Here is a 21,037-nt window from a genome sequence, read left to right as displayed (position 1 = left end):
CCAGTATCAGGGAAGGGAGATGGTCCAGCCAGGGAGGGGGCAGTCCAGGAGGAGGGGGTGGGGTCCAGCGGCAGGGAGGGGCATCCAGCATCAGGGAGGGGTGCCCAGCATCAGGACTTTTGACCCCCTTGGTGTGTGGGTTTGCGTGATTCTAGTGCAAGAGAGAGTGAGTGTGAGTGTGTGTGTGTTTGTCCATCGGGTGTCCATGTCCTGTTGAGGCCAGCAACATGTCACGCAGGCCCTGCTGGAGAGAGAGATGGTTTCTTGTTCCTGCGATTCTTAATGTTCATCTAGGTCCTCTCTGTGCAACCTTGTAAACTCAAGTTCATGGAGTGAATGGTGAAGATCATGGTTAAGGCTCCTCTTATTCATTCATTCATTTATGTATTCATTCATTTACTCAGTCAGTTTTGGCTTTGATTGATGGAACGCCGGCTGTGTCAGGGATGCTGTCCCAGTGTCAGGACACAGGATATAGCATCTATCCAAGATGCTACACTATTTGTCTTTTCAAAGTCTTTTTTCCCAACCTGTTGGCATCTTGTTGAATCCTCGTAGGTCCCGCATTTGGACCTATGTTGTTGTTTATGTGCTGTCGAGTCTCTTGTGACCCATAGCGACTCTATGTACCGCAGCTCTAAAGCCTGCCCTGTCCTGAGCCAGTCTCATTGACTCCAACGTACCTAACCCCCATTGCCCCAGTTACAGTGTCAATCTATCTCATCCGGGGTGTTTTTCTCCTGTGCTGACCGTCCATCCCATCCCTTCAGCGTGTTGTCCTTCTCCAAGGACTAGTCTCTCCTGACCATGTGTCCAAAATATGTGAGATGGAGTTTCAAAATCCTAGCCTCCAAGGAGAAACTTAGTTTCACCCTCTCCAAGACAGACCTATTTGTTTTCTTGATGGACCATGGTATGTTTAAGACTCTTTTCCAGCACCACAACTCAAAGCATCAATTCTTCTGTCATCCTTAGTCATTGTCCAGCTCTCTGATACATAGAAAGTAATTGAGAAGACAAGGCCTGGATCAGGTGCATGTTAGTCTCTAGATTGACATCGTTACTTCTCAGTACTCTGGAGAGGTCCATGATAGCAGATTTTTTTCCAGTGCAATTCGTCTTTTGATTTCCTGACTGCTGGTGCCAAGAATGTTGATTGTGGAGCTGAGCGAGCTGCAGTTATTAATGACTTCAATCTCGTCTCCATCCAGATTTTCAAATGCACAGGTTTGTTAAAGTCAGGCCCAGGATTGGACCTCATAGTTATGAGCTGAGTAACTGCTAGGAGCAGTCTTTCTGGGCCTCAATTTCTTTATTAAAAAAACCTTTTTTTGTGTGTGTGATTTGAATTAAAGATCACAGAGGAAATTGGCTTGCCATTGACCAAGTCATGCATATTTTGTTTTGGGACATTAGTTACAATCCCCACAGTGTAATAACACTTTCCCCACATCCTCCTCGTGTTTCCTGTTTCCATTCCTCTTTTCCCGCCTGTCTGTCTGTCCAGTCTTCTGGGCTTTATCCCTAGGCAAATGCTGTCCTTTTGACCTTATCTGATTGATTATTCTATGGATTGCCTTCTCCTGCTCCCTGCTGTTATCGATCACTTCCTCTCTGGTGTTATTGATCACATTGTTTTGTTTGGCTGGATGTTGCATCATGGAGCTGGACGTCAGTTTATTTGTGAAATGTCTGTTTCCGTTTCGTTTTTTTATTTACATACCAGCTCACACTAACAACCTGCGATATGTCCCACACCGTGCTGAGTAAGTACTAAGATACAAAGATGGAAACACACTATTCTTTAAGAAGTTCCTTAGTAAGGCAAAGACATTTGTTGTTAGGTGCTGTTGAGTTGACTGGGACTCAGAACCTGTGAACAGTAGATTGAAACCTGCCCTGTCCTGTGCCGTCCTTGTGATCATTGAAGATCATTGCTTCGGTCACTGTGGCAGTCTGTGTTGTTGAGGGTCTTGCCTTTCTTTGCTGACCCTCTGTTCTCCTCAGTATGATATCTTTTTTCAATATGTGTAAAGTATATTAGATGAAGCATTCTTGCCTCTCAGGGGCACCTGGCTGTACTTCCTCCAAAGCACATTTGTCCTTTTGTCAGCGCTGCCCTTTGCCACCACCACAATTCAGAGGCATTGGGTCTTTTGTCTTCCGTTGTCTGACTTTGTGTGCACACAAAACAATTGAATAATATATAGTGTCTTGGGTTTTGGACCAACACATAAATCCCAGGGTGGTAATTGCCTCAGTGGAGGAGCAGGAGTTAAGGAAGGCTGGAGTATTAGTTGACTGGTGAGCTGAAGGGACAGTTTGAAAATGTGACAATTCAGGTGGGAATGACCCAATGGGCCTAGAGATGCCTGTCACAGCAAGGGACTTTGAGGGACAGGCTGATGGTTGGATATGGCTCCTAAAGAACGAGATGGGTCCCGAGGTAGCTCGGGGAGCAGGCTGTGCACAGGTCAGTGGTCTCCACAGTGTACTCTTAGAACAGTAGTTCTGTGGGGTGCTCTGTAAAGAGTGCTAATTGACAAGGCTGGCCAGCTCCCAGCTGCCATGGAGCCTCCAACTTAAGGTTTGTTTTTAAGAGTGAGTTAGCCACCCAAGCAGATGTATGCACATTCATGTATATCGTGGCTTTGTTTGCAATAGCAAAGAGCTGGAAACAACCCAAGTGCCCATCAACAAATGAATGGCAGAGAAGCACTGGTATATTCACACAATGAAATACTATGCAGCATTGGAAAACAAAGAACTCATGAAATATGCAAAATCGATGGCCTTGGAGGATATTATGCTGAGTGAAATATCTCAGTCACAAAAGGACAAATATTAAAAAAAATAAATAAAAAAAACCAAAACAACAAAAGGACAAATATTGCATAGGGCCACTATTGTAAAATGGGACTGACATCAGGGGTTGAGGGAAGACAGAGAAGGAGAGGAGGGATGATGTATATTGCATTGTAACAGATGAAGGAGAACTTTTTTAAAAGAGACATATGAATGGGTATTCTTGTCATTACAGAAGTCCAGAGTGAAGGCTGCATAGTGGAGTGGACTTAGGGGGAGGGATTGCATAACAATGAAAAAGAGTTTTTCTTTTCAAGAAGAGTGAATTGGGAGGGAGGGGATAGGCAGGGAGAAAAGTGCAACAGTGCATGGATGGAAACCCTAAATCTCTGTAAACTTTAAAGCAATAAAAAAAGAAAAGAAAAGGAGTAAGTTGATTTCTCCAAAGGGTCGTCCAGTGAGTGTCTCCCAGACTGCCCTGTGTGCACACCCTTGCTTGGGAGCATTCATCTTTCATACCTGGTGACCTCTCTCCCACGGAGCTTCCCCTGGCAGATGTGTCTGTCAGCACTGGGAGGCCCTGAAGGGTTAGGTGATGGGCTGACCTGGAACGCGATGTGTGCCTGGGAGGAGCTGCAGGACAGGAGATGCTGATGAGGTGATTTCCCCTTCTCTGCACCCACCGACTGCAGGGATGAACTCAAGCGTCATTACAACCTGGGCGAGTACTGGATCGAGGTGGAGATGGAGGACCTGGCCAGCTTTGACGAGGAGCTTGCTGACTACTTGTACAAGCAGCCGGCCGAGCACTTACAGCTGGTGTGTGGGACCCTGACTCTGAATCCCCCCACGCCCACAGTTGGCCGTATGCTGGCCACTAATAGCAGGTCCATTTCCCCTTTTCCAGTTAGAGGAAGCTGCCAGGGAGGTGGCTGATGAAGTGACCCGGCCCCGGCCCAGCGGGGAGGAAGTGCTGCAGGACGTCCAGGTCATGCTCAAGTCTGACGCCAGTCCATCCAGCATCCGCAGCTTGAAGGTGAGCCAGGCAGAGGGTGGTAGCGGCCACTGTGTGGGGGAGAGGACTTCCAGGGACAGACAGGCTTGGGCACCAGCTCGTGACCCTCAGCAACTCATTCACCTTTTCTGAGCTGATTTCCCCTGTTATCAGATTAACTCATGGGGTGGATGTTTGCTGCACTCCTGCTGTGGGCAAGGCCCCTCCTCTCAGGGTTTACATCCAGTGGGGAAGATGGGGTTATCTGGAAACACCACACATGATGTAATGTTAGGTGACCCTAACTGTCAGGAAAGCTGTGGAGAGGGTGTGGGGCCCCTGTGGGAAAGGTAGAGAGGGCTCCTTTGAGGTGACATCTGACATGGTGTGTATCCTTTACGGGGTAAGGCCCCTCTGAACTCCTGTGCCCAGTACAATCTAGTACAGGGTTAGCTTGACATCTGAAAGTAAAGTGCTCATATGAAGTCTTCTAAGTTGAAAATGGTATAAAGTGAAGAATTAATTATCACTCATTTGTATTGGAAAAAATATGTTTCCCGATCCCAAAATAACTATCAGAGAGTACACGGATGTGAAGATAACACTACCATTGTGTTCACAGACGTGTTCACAGCTGTGACTTGATGCTGAGATGCCAGGTGTAGTTTCTGGGGAGTGAGCTCAGTGATCCCACTTGCTGGGAGGCCTCTTTAACAACAACTTGCTGAAAAACACATTGAATGCTAATTTTTCTTTCTGTCTTTTTGTTATAAAAATGAACATCCTCTGGAGGGGTTGGGTAGGGAGAAAAGTGCAACAATGAATGACTGGAAACCCTAAGTCTCTGTAAACTTTCATTAAAATTATTTTTAAAAAAATGAGCATCCTCTTTGGATGTCTTTCTGCAGCAAAAATATGTATGGTGATAGGTCTTTCATGAATATCAGGTGGTGAAAAGTGAATTTTTGTGAAGCCGGGGGTCCTTGTACTGGACCAGGTCACAGAGTAGATGCTGAGTAAACAGCTGATGCCCAGAGGAATGGTGGGCCTCCCTGTAGCTCTGCCCCTCCCTCCGCTCTTGCACAGGACATTTTCCAGCACCTTTCAGATAGCTCCTGTCCTCGCTTTTAAAAATGAATTTTGAAAGAGTGTAGTAAGTGTATAGAATGTTTACCATTTCAGTTGTCTTCGCAGATGGGGTTGAGTGACATGAGATGTGTTCACAGTGCTCTCGAGCCGTCACCACCCCAGCTCCCTCTAATGTCCCTCCCTGTGGCTCTTTTGCAGTCGGACTTGATGTCGCATCTGGTGAAGATCCCCGGCATCATCATCGCGGCCTCGGCGGTGCGGGCCAAGGCCACCCGCATTGCCATCCAGTGCCGCAGCTGCCGCAACACCATTACCAACATTGCCATGCGGCCTGGCCTGGAAGGCTATGCCCTGCCCAGGAAGTGCAACACGTGAGTGGGCCTCGGGCTGGTGCCCGACGGGTGGACATCAGGGCATGACTGCTCTGGAGAGACTCCTGGGAGAGACTGGGTCAGGGGTGTGCCCTGTGGGACTGGCTGAGAGCTGAGCCCTGGCTGGGCTGGGGGTTGTGAGCACCACGTGGTGCCCTCTCCACTGGTGAGTTCCACCCGCCCCTGTCAGGATGCCCGAGAACCTTTTGGAAATCCAGGATTAGGGAGTAAAGCTTGCAGGGAACTCTGTCTGTCTGCCATCTCCTCCGGACGTCAGCAGGCTGGCTGATCACTTCTTACTTCCAGCCTGCCGCCTGTATGGTCCGTATGGCCAGTATCCTTGCTCAGCCATGGGTCGGTCACCCGTGGCCGTGTTTGTGCTGCAGCGCAGAGTGTGTAGTCTGTGGGTCCACAGGGTCTGTCTGCTGCTCCTGCTCTCGGAGCTCCTACCTTCTCACCTCTTCCTGCTGCTGGGCTGCCTCTGCTGGTTCCTCCTCAGCTTCCTGACTGCGGTGGTGCAGCGCCCCAGGGCTCAGCCCACTGGTGTTTCTGTACTTAACTCCCCTGTTGACCTGGGGCTTTCCTGTGCCTCACGTTGTCTCCACTGACCCCACACTGTTATGTCCAGCAGCCTACAGGCTTCCCACATGGGCTTAACCATTACAGACCTAAGGACACATAGTCCAGATGGAATGGATCACCCTCCCCTCTCCTACACCACATACAACCACCAGCATGGCCTGCATGCAGGCTCACGCCCTTGGCCATCTTACACAGTAAACCATCCATTTGGCTCTGCCATCGGCTGTATGCAGAGACAAGGAAACCGCTTCCCTGGCATCCGTGCTTGTCCTCTGCCATCTGTTTTTCATCCATAGACAGCATGGATCTTTCAAACGGCAGGTGATTCAGTCATTCTGGTCTCATCCACAGTGAAGTCCAGTTGCTGCCCCTCCTGTCCAGGCTCCCTCCCCCTTGGCCTCCCCCAGCTGCTCCCTCTCACCGGACGCACACAGACCCAGCTGCTTTCTCTTTAGAATTATATGCCGTATGGATTGCTGTGTGCCAGAGTCAGAACCGACCCACAGCTGACCTTCCGGCAGGTTTTTAGAGGCAGTAAGTTGCATGAGAGGAGATTGCCCATCCTCCATGGAGCAGCTGGTATATTCTAACCGCATACCTTTGAGATTGTAGCACAGCTTCTTACCACTGGGCTACCAGAGCTCCCTAAAGCTGTCTTGTCTTTCCACCTGCTTTTCTTTGTGGCACCTGGCCCGACCTATCATGTTGTTTGCTTGTTTCTGTTTTCTGTTTCCTCTGAGTATAGCAGAGATGATGAGGATGGCACAGGATAGGGCAGAGTTCAGATCCATTATTCATGGGGTTACTGAGTCATCGTTAACTTGGCCCTTAGCAGAACTGAAGTTCTGTAAGAGCAGCAGAGTGTTGGTTCACTGCTGTGTCTCCTGCACCGTGAGCAATGCCTGGCACGTAGTGTTTAGCTTAGGTGTGTGGTGAATGGTGATTAGAATCTGAGCAAACACCCGTGCTTGCTCACTCTCTGTGCCTGTCTCTCCCTCTCTGCCTCTCTCTGACTCTTTGTCCCTCTCTCTCTCTCTGCCTTCAAGTCAGAACCAACTCAAAGCTGACCCGAGGCTGTAAATTGCCCTTCTCTTCCACGGAGCTGCTGGTTGATTGGAACCACTAGAGAGGCGTGGCCTTTGGGGTAGCAGCATAGCTCCCATGGACCGTACCATCAGGGCAGAATATTATGTGTTGTATATTACATGCCATCACGTCGAGTACAATTCATAGTGACCCTGTGAACAAGAGACCTGACCTCTGTGCTCTCCTGCGTCATCCTCGTCATCTCAGGCAAACTTGAGCCCATTTCTGCAGTCGCCTTGTCAGTCCATCTATCTTTCTGAGGCTCTTCCTCTCCTTTGCTGACCTTCCCGAGATTTGTAAGAATCTTACATAGAGGTTTGAAAATGGTTTAGTGGCATTTAGAATCATATTGGAAAACAATCTTGGGATTTGGGTATGGAGCTCAGTAAGAGCATTAGTAATCTAGCCCTGGGTGATAAGGTGCTTGGCTGTGGACCAAAAGATGAGTAGTTCAAACCCAGTTGCTACTCCATGGGAGAAGAATGTGGCACACTGTCCCAGCAGAGATCGCCAACCTTGGAAATGCTGTAAGGCACTTCTCCTCTGCCCTTGGGTTGCTATGAGTTGGAATTGACCAAAGCAATGGATTGGGTTGGGTGGGGTTAGATTTGGTTTCATTGCGGTGACCCTGGGTCCCTGAGAAGGGACCTGTGTGTGACTTGTGCTACTCGACAGTTAACAGAGGACTCAGACCTCTGCTGGTTCTCCAGGATCCTAACCCAGCGCTTGGCTCACAGAGAGCAGCCCCTGTCAGAGCTTTGCCCAGCTCATCCTGGGAACCCCTTCCGTTGCTGGTTCATGGTGATTGAGTTCTGAAATCCCCCTCCCGCAGAGATCAGGCCGGACGCCCCAAGTGCCCCCTGGACCCGTACTTCATCATGCCTGACAAGTGCAAGTGTGTGGACTTCCAGACCCTGAAGCTACAGGAGCTGCCTGACGCCGTGCCCCATGGCGAGATGCCCAGGCACATGCAGCTCTACTGCGACAGGTGGGTGGTGAGCGTGAGGTGTCCTGAGCCAGACTCTGGGGGCTCATCTGTGTCTACAGGGAGGAGAAGCAGGTGAGGGGACAGCTGGTAAATGAGCAGTGGTTACGCTCTGCCTGGTGCTTCTGTCCTTTTCTTCCGTCTTCCACACACAGGGGTACCTTATCCCGTACTCTGCAGATGAAGCCGTGTAGCTTGGAGAGCTTAACTGGCCCTGTGGAAGAACAGTTTTAGGCCTGTATCTGTGGCTTCCCGAAACCCCTGTAGCAGTATCTCTGCAGCCAGCTTATAACTGGGGGACCATCAAAATGTTGCCGAGGCCCCGGGGTGGCATAACCAAATTCCCCGTGGCTGGGAGAGCCTCCCATCACCTTGGCACCCCAACCCACCTTACACCCAGGACTTTGGTTAAGATTTCTGCTCTAACTCAGGCCAGCCTTGTCCTTCTCAGTCACCTGGGAGGAGGATTTAGAATTTTAACAGGGGCTCTTCCCTTTAACTCACGTGTGGATGTTGTGCAGGTAAATTGAGAAACTGGTCTATAACTTCATCAACTTCAGTGATGGTGAGGTTTGTAGGAGCCAGACTCGGGCAAGTCCCGTGAGTTTGCTGGATCCCCTGTTTCCTCACAGTGCATTGGGGTTGTGATAGTGCTCTGACATGACTGCTTCTTTTGTGATACTTAAACTAGTAAATACTCGTTAAGTGCCCAATTTCTGACATAGACGGAGTGATTCCTAGACGTTTGACAGGTCTGAGAGCAGAGTGGCTGAAGTGGGGCTTCTGAAGGGCTGGGGTGGCTGGCACTGAGCCTCCCCTCCAGCTCTTGAGTGTAACACAAAGCTGGCAAATGCCCCTGGAGGGCCAGGCTGACTGGAACTTGAGACAAATGCTGTCCTCTAAATCTTGAGCCTTCTAAGCGTGGGGTGGGATTTGATGAATGCTCCCCTTCTCTGGCCCCATGAGGTAGAGGGGTGCCAGGTGAAGGCTCAGGTGGACACTGAGCAGGATGGATGGGCAGGGGGAGTCAGGGACGTGCGGCGTCCACCAGGCTCTCACCATCTTTTCTCTTGACTCCCCTCCTCATTCCCAGGTATCTGTGTGACAAGGTTGTCCCTGGGAACAGAGTCACCATCATGGGCATCTACTCAATTAAGAAGTTTGGCCTGACCTCCAGCAAAGGTGGCGACAGGGTGGGTGTGGGCATCCGGAGCTCCTACATCCGGGTCCTGGGCATCCAGGTGGACACGGATGGCTCTGGTGAGTTGCCTTAGGGCTCTTGGACCACATGCTGTCCTCCTGCCTGGACGCTCCTCTCTTCCTAACTCGGGCTCCTGGAATGCCTGTCTTTGTTATTGTTGTTGTTAGGTGCTGTCCATGCAGCTGTTTCTTGTTGTGACCCTATGAACAACGCCTCTGACCCTTGTCCTGTCCTGCGCCGTACTCACAATCACTGACACACTTGAGCCCGTTGTTACGGTCACTGTGTCAGGTCTCTGATAGGCCGAGCCCATTGTTACGGTCACTGTGTCAGGTCTCTGATAGGCCGAGCCCATTGTTACGGTCACTGTGTCAGGCTCTTCTTTTTCTCTGGCCCTCCACTTTTCCCAGCATGATGCCATTTTGTAAGGACTGACCCCTCCTAGCATACAGTTGTGAGAGGCAGTTTCACTGTCCTTACCTCTAAGGAGCATCCCAGTTGCCCTTTGTTGATTACATAGGTTCTTTGGGCAGGTCTGTGGGTACTCAGTACTCTATTTCAGAAGCACAGCAACTTGAAGGCACAGATTCTTAACATTGAGTAAAACCTTGGCTCCCTGGAGCATCGTCTGACAGTCCACACTGTAGGCCCTGGGCTGAGGGTCTCATCTGTATGCAGGACCATGGCTGAAGGACCCAAGTCAGGCTAGTGGGGAGGTTCCGAGTGCCATGCAGAAGCAGAGGGGGCATGTGGGCTCTGCCCAGAGGGCAGCTTGGGCTCCTTGGAGAAATGATAGTGAACTCACGGAGGGCTGGGGCATGACCAGGTGATGTCAGATGCAGTTCTGTCAGGTGCTGACTCGGCTCAGAGGTGATGAGAGTGGCTAGAGCCTAGTGGAGAGACGTGTAAAAGAGGAGTGTGGGGGATGGGGTAAGAATGATAGGATCTTCAGGGAGGAGAGAACGGAGAGGTGGAGCATAAATGGGCAAAGCCCCTGGCCTGGCAGGGATGCTGAATAGATGCAGGGATATGTGGGCTGTGGCCCGAATGCCGAGGTGAGGGCTTGTATTTATTCTCTTGAGGGCCGGGAGGGCTACAGTCTTGCTTTCAGATTTGTGCATGCAGTGGCTGTAACGAGGTGATTTGGAAGGGACAGACCTATCACCGTCTGAGCTCTCAACTTGCTGCTTTGAAACCTCCAGTGTTGGTAGTTCCAAGTTTCTCTGGCCTAGACGTCTCCCCATGTCCACGTCTGCAAAACACCTCAGACCCGGGCCCTCCCTGGCTGGCTCTGCTCTCTTTCCATCTCAGCAGATGTCCACTCCATCCTCCCAGTTATTTGGGGCATTAAACCTCATTTTACTGATTGGTCTTGTGTTGTTCTGACCCATATCTCACCTGCTGGCAAGCCTCTCCACTCCACTGTCAGATGTGTCTGGAGTCTGACCACTCCTTAAACCAGCCATCCTGTTCACCCTGGCCTTGCCCCTGCCATCTTGGTTCTGGATAATCGCAGCCTTTCTCACTGCCCTCTGGCCTCTGCCCATATGCTTATGTATTCTTTTCACATTGCAATCAGAGTAGCTGATGGTATTCGAATTTCATGTTACTTTTTGGCTGAAATGGCTCCATTTTCTTTTTTTTCCTTTTTTTAATTAATTTTTTTTTGTGTGTGTGTACCATCAAATTGGATCTGATTGGTACAGGAGGAGATTGACCCCTCTTTCCAGCAGAGCATCTGGGGAGTAGAACTCCTACCTCTGGGATTGCAGTGCAGCTTCTTCCCATTAGGCCACCAGAGCTCCCTCATTTTTTTGTTTTTCAAATTTTTAATCACTCATTACTCATGAAGGCTCTTAGAAATGTGTTATTAAACATGTTGACGTATACCGTTAACAGCTTGGTATTGTTTTAAGGACTTAAACAGTAAGTGCCAGATTCTTCAGAGAACCCTGTCAGTGAACTTAAGCTGCTGTACTTCTCTGCCATCAAGTCAGCCCTAGCTCGTGGCAGTACCCAGGCACAAAGTAAAAACAATCTCCTCCTGTACCACTCCCATGAGTGACTGCACCTCAGTTCTTTTGATTACGTGAGGGGCTTTCTGGTGGTTTCCACGGTCTTGCACAGCATGGCCCTCTGAGACCTCGGCCCCCTCTCCCTCTTTCTTGCTCACTGGGTTTGGGAGGAAGAACCAAGCTCTCCACTCTAGCTGAGACTGTGTCTTCTTGGCTCTGAGAACTGTGCCCTCTGGGAGGTGGGCAAGCAGGAGCCCAGTGAGGGATGGGCTGGAGGAGGCCCTTCCTGATCTTCATGCACCGCCATCCCTGCCCGCAGGCCGCAGCTTTGCAGGGACTCTGACCCCGCAGGAGGAGGAAGAGTTCCGCCGCCTGGCCGCTCTGCCCAACATCTATGATGTCATCTCCAAGAGCATCGCCCCCTCCATCTTTGGGGGCATGGACATGAAGAAGGCCATTGCCTGCCTGCTCTTTGGGGGTTCTCGAAAGAGGTGAGGCACTGGGCCCATGGACCTCAGGCTTGGGGAGGGTGCTGGTGACGTGACCCGCAGAAGGACCGCTGTCAGAGGAGGACTTGAGTGGTCTCTTCATTTGTATTGGGATCCTGGCTCTTTTGCAACCCCAGGTGTTCCCCTAAGCTTGGGCTGGCTGTCATCTGGCTGGGCACTGATTCTCACTCTGACTGCAGTGAGCATGGTGGACCCTGGCCAGCTCCAGGGGGTGAGCCCTTGCTTTGAGTTGGCAGAATCTGGGCCTGCTCATCTCCTTCCTTACATGTGAACTCAGTACAGAGACAATGGCTCCCTGAACCCAAGTGTCCCTGTGAATGACACCAGTGGAGAAATTAACACTCGGCTGTGACATGGGCCCAAGATATATAAACAGTAGAACAGAGTCCTCTTTGAAGTCACATGGGGGATTAGAAGGCTTCCCTCATGCTCAGTCACTGCTGTGACATCCACTGTGGCCTGTCCACTGTGGTGCCCCTTGCTTGTCTTTGTCCTGGCAGGACGTTCACTGTGGCACTCACTGCATGCCCAGGGAGAACCACCGATGCCATTTGCTTTGACCTGTCCTCCTCCTCCTCCAAGTGAGGCTCGTTTAGCTGGGCTTCAACAGAGCTGGGTGTAGACGTGATTCTCAGCCAGAGCCCCTGCTCGCCCCGTCCTCCTGTCTGCTCCAAGCCCTGTGGTAGTTTTCAGCCATGGCCGTCCTGCCGTCCTGGCACCCCACCTGAGTCCCCACCCTTGCATGGTTTCTCACCTTGCCCACCTCCCTGTGCTCCTCCAGGCTCCCTGATGGACTCACTCGCCGAGGAGACATTAACTTGCTCATGCTGGGGGATCCTGGGACAGCCAAGTCCCAGCTTCTGAAGTTCGTGGAGAAGTGTTCGCCAATCGGGGTGAGTAGCTAGCCCAGGACACTTCTCTCCACGTTGCTGCTGTGGAGGAGGGCTCCTGGGGCCTGGGATAGGCTTGCTGGACCGGCTCACCCATGGTGCTTATCCCTGTCAGGAGGGCAGAGAAGAGCAAATTTCAAGGGGGGAGGAGAGTGTGTGTGTGTGTGTGTGTGTGTGTGTGTGTACACTCACCTCAAGCAGGTCACCTGCTGCCCTTGAGCCTCAGCTTATCTGGCTGCTAATCAGTAACAAGGTGCTGTTTCAGTGCAGACAGAGGCACTCATGTACCTCACCTCAGCTCCAGGCTGTTGTTAGTAGGTGCCATTGAGTCAAGCCTGACTTATAGCGACGTTGTACATGAAAAAACTTCAGCTCTGTGAGGTTGGGGCTATTACCCTCGTTTTATAGCTGAAGAAACTGAGGCACAGCATTGTTAAGTCTCTTGTCTGAAGTCTAGTAGCTAGTAAACTCTGGAATGTGGACTTGAGCCTGAGCGTCTGTCTGCTCACCGTGCCCTCTGGGGCATTGCTAAGAGCCTGGAGGGTCAGCCGAGGCTGACCTCATGCATATGCTGAGTTCTCTGACTGTCACACAGAGGACTGAGCTGCAGTAGATTAGAACTGCCCGGGAGGGAGGCCTTTGGGTTACCCTGCAGGCTAGGCCTCCAGAGCCCCCCGCCCCCCCAGTATATCCAGGGTACTACCACTTCAACACATAGCTCAGAATAAATGAGTATGTTTTTGTCTTTGAAAGCCGGATGGACTTCACACTAAAGCACATTTCAGTTTGTTCTCCCTGCATTTTAGGGAGTCTGTATAAGAACCACAATGAAGACAAGGGACTCACCCTTGTGCTAGGGTCAGGCTCACAATCCAGTGTGAAGAGTGCCTCTGCTCTGGGCCTCCATGTGCTTACCTGAGGGCTGGGCCCCTTGGCCCCTTCCCAGGCTCTGGTGTGAATTCCTGGGAGGACGTCGAGGTCAGGCAGAAGCCATTCCTGAGGCAGGAGCATTGAGTTGGAGCTATTCTATGAGCTTGTGTTGTCATGAGCTGTTGAGTCACCTACGACTCTTAATGACCCTTTGTACAACAGCTCTGAAACCTGTCCTGTCCTGAGCTGTTCTCACTGACTCTGACACACTTCCCCCCCATTGCACCACTTAACTCTATCAATCCATCTCATCTGGGGTCTTTCTCTCCTACACTATCCCTCCAACCCTTCTGAGCATGATGTCCTTCTCCAAGGACCAGTCCCTCCTGGCCGCGTGCCCAAAGGTAGGCCAATTGGCAGCACCGTGATAGATGGAGAAGAGACTGAGGTTGTTAACAGTCACACTTTGCTCAGCTCCACAGCCAAGACTCTTGGCACCAGCAGTCATGAAATCAAAAGATGAATTGTACTAAGAAGATGTGCTGTCAGGGACCTCTCTAGAGTACTGAAGAGCAATGATGTCAGTCTGGAGCAGGTGCACTTGATCCAAACCATGGTCTTTGCAATTACTTGCTGTGCTTGTAATGAGAGCTGGACAAGTGACTAAGGATGACAGAAGAGGAATTGATGTCTTTTGAGTTGTGGTTCTGGAGAAAAGTCTTGAACATACCATGGACCTCCCAGAAAACAAATAGGTCTGTCTTGGAGAGGGTGATACCAAGTTTCTCCTTGGAGGCTAGGATTTTGAAACCCTGTTCTGTGACCTTGGACTGACCTTAATTTTCTGGGCCCTGGCCCACTGGGGTGAAAGAGCTGGAGCTGGGGTTGAACCCTGATGACTCCTTGCCCAGGTGTACACGTCAGGGAAAGGCAGCAGTGCAGCAGGCCTGACAGCCTCGGTGATGAGGGACCCCTCCTCCCGGAACTTCATCATGGAGGGCGGAGCCATGGTCCTGGCTGACGGCGGTGTCGTCTGTATTGACGAGTTTGACAAGGTGAGTCTGATGAGCTGGTGCCCAGTGGGGGTGAGCGTGTCATGTGTGTCCTGTTTCTGGGCAACAGAAATGACCCCAGCTCTGGCTGCAGGATGCCTGTATTCAGTCCCTGGCCTGTGTGGTAGGATGACAGCGGGAAGTTGCTGAACCTTCCTGAGCTGTAGTTCCCACATTTGAGAGCAGGAGAGATGGGCACGTCGAGGGTGGGATGGCCAGTGTTCACATCTGGAGGGGACAAGCTCTAGGCCCTGCAGTTGTCGTCATGGTTAGAGATGACTCTGCAGAGGGGGATGGAATGGAGGCCTCTGTGGGTGCGCTTGCTCCCACCCCCTCACACGGGTGGGTCTGGTGGATGTCTCCCTCATCAGATGCGAGAAGATGACCGAGTGGCAATCCACGAAGCCATGGAGCAGCAGACCATCTCCATTGCCAAGGTGGGTAGGCTTTCTGGTGAGGCCCCGGGCTGGCCAGCCTTGCCGAGGTACTAGGATGGGCTGGCATGGGGACCTCACGCCCCCCCCAAGCTGTTGGCCAGCCCTCTGCTGGGGGCAACAGTTCTAGAATCTGAGGAGGGTGAAGCCAGGGTCCTGATGATCTCTCCCTCAGGCGGGGATCACCACGACCCTGAACTCCCGCTGTTCTGTCCTGGCTGCCGCCAACTCAGTGTTCGGGCGCTGGGACGAGACGAAGGGGGAGGACAACATCGACTTCATGCCCACCATCCTGTCCCGCTTCGACATGATCTTCATTGTCAAGGACGAGCACAACGAGGAGCGGGATGTGGTGCGTCCCGGGCGGGTGGCTGCAGTCTTCACGGGGTCAGCTGCAGGGACAGGGTGGGTGACTGCAGTATTCACAGGACTGACTGACTGCGGGGACAGGGTGGGTGACCACAGTATTCACAGGGCCTATTGACTGCAGGGACAGGGTGGGTGACTGCAGTATTCACAGGACTGACTGACTGCGGGGACAGGGTGGGTGACCACAGTATTCACAGGGCCTATTGACTGCAGGGACAGGGTGGGTGACTGCAGTATTCACAGGACTGACTGTGGGGACAGGGTGGGTGACCGCAGAGGCATAGGGTGGGTGGCAGGGCAGGCTGAAGGGGGCCCACAGCTCAGGAAGAGGAGGAAATGAGGGCTGGGCCTGAGATACCCTGAGCTGGCAAGGAGCTACAAAGGGCCTTTAAGTCTGACCCTACTCTGCTGGGGTATATTATTGAGGGGTCAGTCAGTTTTACCCTGTGCCTCAGTCAGATCCTTGTTGATGAACAGGAGAAGTTAGACCCAGTGAGCTGGGCATTTGGTTACAAGTAATCAGAAACCTAATCTGAAGAGTACATTTCTACACGTTATGACCTGTGCAGTTGACAGGTCTGGTGCTGTGCCGGCTTTAAGTCCAGCTGGATCTGTGTTCTTGCACAGCATTGCCCAGGCTCCCTCAGCCTCATTCTCTGGGCTTTGCTTTCCTCACTGGAGGCTTTGTTCTCAGGCAGCCTGTCCCCTGTGGTTCCTAAACCCTGGCAGCTCTAGGTCTTTGATTAGTTTGACAGCTCCCACTCAAAGAGGGCCTTCTCATTTCCCTTCATTCTAGCAAAAATCCCAAGGTACATTCTTATTGGCTCAGATCAGATCAAATGTCTTTGCCTGAAGCAGAGAAGGTGGTTATGATTGGCTGGGTCTGGGTGGATGGGCGGAGCATTGGACTCTGAAGGAGAACCTGAGGCTCTCAGAAGTGGGGCTGGTGCTAGCCAGTAGGAGCCTGTGCGCCTGTCTTGGTGCCGTAGTCCTGGAGCCCCAGTTCCGCCAACTGTCCTGTCCTTGCCTGTATGGAGATTCAGGACTTGGGGGAATTTGTGGCCTGACCTGTGTCCCTCTGGATCCCTAGATGCTGGCTAAGCACGTCATCACTTTGCACGTGAGCGCACTGACGCAGACACAGACTGTGGAGGGCGAGATCGACTTGGCCACACTGAAGAAGTTCATCGCCTACTGCCGAGCGTGAGTCCTAGGATGGGCCCTGCAGGGTGGCGGCGTCCTCCTGTCCCTCACCCCTCCTCTTCCCTGAGATAATGATCCTCATAAAACCTCCTTCTCAACCTGGTCACGGTGGCTCTCTGCCTTAGTTTCCCCATCTTCAAAGCAAGGGTGTAGGATGTAGGTGGCCTGGGAGATGCCCTGATGTGCAGGGAGGCAGGGTGGGTGTGAGCACGGGCTCCCTGTGTGTGTCTGAGCAGATCAGCCGACCTCCGTGAGCCTGGAATTTCCCAGGCCAGTGTCCTGGGCTGGGGACTCCTTCCTGGCCTCAGCCAGCTCCCCCCTCTTCCCTGCAGGAGGTGTGGCCCCCGGCTGTCAGCAGAAGCTGCAGAGAAGCTGAAGAACCGGTACATCATCATGCGGAGCGGGGCCCGGCAGCACGAGAGGGACAGTGATCGCCGCTCCAGTATCCCCATCACTGTGCGGTGAGTGAGGCGGCCAGTGTCCTGGAGACTGGCGGTGACCTGCCGCGGGCTGAGGAGGCTCAGGGCAGCGCCAGGCCCCCCATCATTGTGCAGTGAGCAAGCCCAAGGCAGTGCTAAGTGGACCGGCAAGAGCCGCCCATCCCTGTGTAGAGAGTGGGCCGGGGCAGTGCAGGGTGAGTAGCGGTGCCTGACAGGCCGTGGAGCCCTGAGCCGTTACCCATGGAAGGGCTGCAGGGTGGAGGGAGCCCTTCCAGGGAAGGAGAGCAGAGCTGCTGGCTTCTGTGCCAGGAGGTCCTGGGCCTCTACTGTGAGGTGGGCTCGCTCCTGCAAGGCCCTGTCAGGCAGCTGAGGGTGCAGGCAGGTCCGACCAGAGTGGGAAGACTCAGTCCCGTTCCTAGTCCACTCTGACTGCAGGGAAATTGCTTTCCTCCTCGGGCTGCAGCGCCTTGGCGCCCACCTCTCCCCGTCATTAGAAGGTTGGTTAAGCACCTGCCTGGTTGGATTCTGCTTTCTGCACAGATTACTGAAACATGCTCCAGCTGTGTTGTGATAGAGACTCCACACACCGTAGCTTAAGTCATTTATCACATAGAAAGTTTTGGAGTCATCAGGACCCATCCAGCTCCCGCACCCTGAGATCCCAGAGCATTATCTTTCACTCTCCCCATTCCAGGCAGCAGGAGGGCTCAGCTCAGAACAAATCTAGAATAATCCCAATTGAATTCGTACTTAGTGGGTTCCATAGCTGTGTAGACAACCTAGCTGCAAGGGAAGCTCTGAGTCTTATCCAGGCAGCACGGGCTGGACTAGGAATTGGGATTCTGTTACCAGGGAGGGACAGGAGGTGGTTTAGGGGCAACCTGCAGTCTCCTCCTCAGCCTTGCCCTTTGGGAAGCACCCCCTGAGGTCAGGTGGACCAAGGAGGGTGGAGCCCTGAGGTCCCCCAGCCCTGAGCCCCGCATCGTTCCACAGGCAGCTGGAGGCCATCGTGCGCATCGCCGAGTCCCTCAGCAAAATGAAGCTGCAGCCTTTCGCCACTGAGGCGGACGTGGAGGAGGCCCTGCGGCTGTTCCACGTGTCCACGCTGGATGCCGCTATGTCGGGGACCCTGTCAGGTGAGCTGCGTGGTCGGAACGCTGCACTCTGCGACACGACTCGATCGGACCTGGAGGATGGACTGCTTCTTTGAACCTCTCTCTGGAGCCTTCTGTCAGTGAACTTCCCTCTCCAGTTTCTCTCTCTGCTGTTTTCCTCCACACTGAGAAGAACCCAGTTCATGAATAATAACTTTAATCATTGGTTAAGAACAGAAGTCCCTATATTGGCTTCGTTAGCTCTTCTCAGTGCATCCAAAACTCTCTTCATTACCTGCCCCCTGGCAGTCAGTCTAGGTGGAGATGGCCATTCAATGAGGCCTTGGGACCCAAGGGCACTGGTCACGTATTGAGAGTGAGTGTCCACCCCAGGGCTTCTGATCTTCTTATCGTGGTCAGCAGACACTGCGTAAGCCCTGGCTGTGTGTCAGCTGCTCCCAGAATGAATTCCCGAGTTTCCCCTGCCGCCCCACCTACTGTTCAAGGTGCTGGGAGGGTTAGTCGGAGCCATCACGGCAGTTCCCTCTCCCGGGAGCCTGCAGGGTGCTGTAGAGCTGTCACGGTCCCACTGGCTTCCAGCACTGATGCCTCCACCCTTCCTTCCTGGCGTCGTCCCCTCAGAAAGGCCCCCACAGTTGCAGCCTGCTCTTCCTTGGCACATTTTTCTGGACCGGGCTCAGGCTGCTCTTTGGTGTTGAGGGCTTCCCACTGTGGGTGTACTGAAGATCAGCACCCCAGCCCTCACCCCCATCTCTCACACGCTGCAGGAGTGGAGGGCTTCACCAGCCAGGAGGACCAGGAGATGCTGAGCCGAATTGAGAAGCAGCTCAAGCGCCGCTTTGCCATTGGTTCCCAGGTGTCAGAACACAGTATCATCCAGGATTTCACCAAGCAGGTGGGCCTCCTGGGTGGGGTGCAGGCCTGAGGGGTCTTCAGGGTGGGGTGCAGGGCTGAGTGGCCTCTTAGGGCAGGGTGCAGGGCTGAGAGGGTGTCCTACGGGATGGAGTGTAGGAGTGAGTGGCCTCCTGCTGGGCCTCCCAGGGCTTGGTCATGTCTCACCCTCTCAGCACTAGCTTCTGCTCAGTGGACATGCCTGGGTGGGGGAGGCGGTAGGAGGCAGGGCAGCGGCACGTCTGTGTCTTCGTTCCATAGGGGTAGGAAGTAATGAGGAGAGGGAGGGCACGCTCCAGTGCCCCCAGTCCTTCTATCTTGAGAGGGTCCTACTGATTGATGGCGGATGCTGCCTTCAGATGCTGTGGGAACTTGGCATTGTCTCTTCAACCACAGCGGCCACCCCAGTGTCTGGTCTTGTCCCTCTGTCATCTGCGTCATCTCCTACGGGCACTCAGAGCAGTCCCTTGTGACGAGTGCTGTTCATGTCCATTGTGTGGGTGAGCAGACAGAGGCTTAGGTTTAGGCTTGTCACGAGCTTGGGTCCTGCAGTCAGGTGGACTTGATTGGTGTCCCAATTCTATCACTAAAACTCTGTGGCCTTGAACAAGTGACTTTGATTCTCTGTTTCCCAGTTTTCATCTCTTAAATAGTTTTAATTAAAATACCAGCTACAGGAAGGGAGCTCTGGTGGCCTAGTGGTAAGAAGCTATGCTGCATTCCTAAAGGCATGTGGTTCACGACCACCAGCTGTTCTGCAGGAGCTTGGCCAATCTCCTGTGGGACTAACAGCCTCTGAAAACCCCCTGGAGGCTGTGGTTCTGTCCGACTTGGTGGACTTAACAATAACAGGATTGAGCAGCTGTTCACCTGTCTTGGAGGAAGTGCAGCCAGAGTGCTGCTTGGAGGCAAAGATGACAAAGCTGTGTTTCATATACTCTGGGCGTGTTGCTGGGAGAGACTGTTCCTTGGAGAGAGACATGATGCTTAGGAAACTGGAGAGCAATACCCTCAGCCAGGTGATTCACACCGTAACTGCCACAGTGGGCTCTCGTGTGTCAGTGTGCGATGGCTCAGGATATAGTTTAGATTCAGATTGTTGTTCCGAGTGTTACTATGGGTCGTACTCGAGCACATAACTACCCAGGGTTGCTGTGAGGATGGAAGAAAGGAAAGATTTGGACATGCTTGGTACTCAGTCAGGACATAGGAAAGACACTGTGTTTAGAGTGTGTGTTACTGAGAGTGTACATGGTGACACCGGCAGTCTCTGCATGTATGTTTCAGTGACACTGTTGGCATTCTGCATCTGGGTCTATGCACTCTTCCCTTCTTCCTGCTCTGAGTTACCATAAACTGCCAGCCCAATAGGTTTTTATCTATTAAGAGGAAAGATACGTTCTTACCAAAGGAGAAGGAGCCTGAAATCCTTACAAGACTTGTAGTGTCTGTCCGCTTGGGCAGAGTGGTGCTTGGGTCCTGCAGGGCTCCGGACAGCGCCTGTCCCTCTCAAGGACTCATTCCTGACTCTCACCCTGTGCTCCACAGAAATACCCCGAGCATGCCATCTACAAGGTCCTGCAGCTGATGCTGCGACGTGGCGAGATCCAGCATCGCATGCAGCGCAAGGTCCTCTACCGCCTCAAGTGACCCCCTGGCCGGATGCTGCCGCCCCTGTGTCGGCCTCCCCCGGAACCTCCCCTCTCTCTGCTCCGGGACACACATCCTGGGAAGGAGGGGCCATGTGTTAGCTTGCTGCCTCTGGACTTTGCTACTGCAGCTCTGCTAGTTTTGGACCTTCTAGAGTTGATTGAATTAATAAAGCCATGGCTGTTTTTGCTATCTGGGCTCCTGCTCCTGGTGGCCTTGCTCCCCACCATCCTGCCCTCAGGGAAGAACATGCTTTAGAGCAGACAGACCCGTGTTCCAACCCTGGGCTGCACTTGGGCTTGTGGGTTGTCATTCCTTGTGCTGGGGACAGTGAGGGCAGTTGCTTACTCTTGAGAATTCAGCGAGCTCCCTCTGAAAGTACATTGGGAAGTGAGCTTCCCTGTCTCAGTTGGACCTGGCCGCTCGGGGTGTGGTAAGAACCCTGGTTTTCTGGTCACATTACCTGTTTCCTCACCTTTAAACAGG

General features: G+C 52.6%; 1 protein-coding gene across 1 annotated transcript in view; it reads left to right on the top strand.

Annotated features, from left to right (window-relative positions):
• The window catches only part of MCM5 (minichromosome maintenance complex component 5), a 21,189-nt gene extending 638 nt beyond the window's left edge, over positions 1-20,551 (top strand). The window contains exons 2-16 of the mRNA XM_006890164.1: positions 3,498-3,624; positions 3,713-3,841; positions 5,087-5,259; positions 7,760-7,915; positions 9,006-9,172; positions 11,448-11,619; positions 12,419-12,530; positions 14,309-14,452; positions 14,821-14,886; positions 15,059-15,235; positions 16,343-16,455; positions 16,788-16,916; positions 17,889-18,031; positions 18,778-18,905; positions 20,450-20,551. Coding sequence (XP_006890226.1) covers positions 3,498-3,624; positions 3,713-3,841; positions 5,087-5,259; positions 7,760-7,915; positions 9,006-9,172; positions 11,448-11,619; positions 12,419-12,530; positions 14,309-14,452; positions 14,821-14,886; positions 15,059-15,235; positions 16,343-16,455; positions 16,788-16,916; positions 17,889-18,031; positions 18,778-18,905; positions 20,450-20,551 — 2,038 coding nt within the window. The remainder of the gene's footprint in view (positions 1-3,497; positions 3,625-3,712; positions 3,842-5,086; positions 5,260-7,759; positions 7,916-9,005; positions 9,173-11,447; positions 11,620-12,418; positions 12,531-14,308; positions 14,453-14,820; positions 14,887-15,058; positions 15,236-16,342; positions 16,456-16,787; positions 16,917-17,888; positions 18,032-18,777; positions 18,906-20,449) is intronic.
• The last annotated feature ends 486 nt before the right edge of the window (positions 20,552-21,037 follow it).

The sequence above is a fragment of the Elephantulus edwardii genome, unplaced genomic scaffold (assembly GCF_000299155.1).
Source record: "Elephantulus edwardii isolate Elephantulus edwardi_28Jun2011 unplaced genomic scaffold, EleEdw1.0 scaffold00086, whole genome shotgun sequence".
Taxonomy (NCBI): domain Eukaryota; kingdom Metazoa; phylum Chordata; class Mammalia; order Macroscelidea; family Macroscelididae; genus Elephantulus; species Elephantulus edwardii.
The sequence above is the reverse complement of the archived record's forward strand: the minus strand, read 5'-3'. Positions and strand labels throughout refer to the sequence as shown.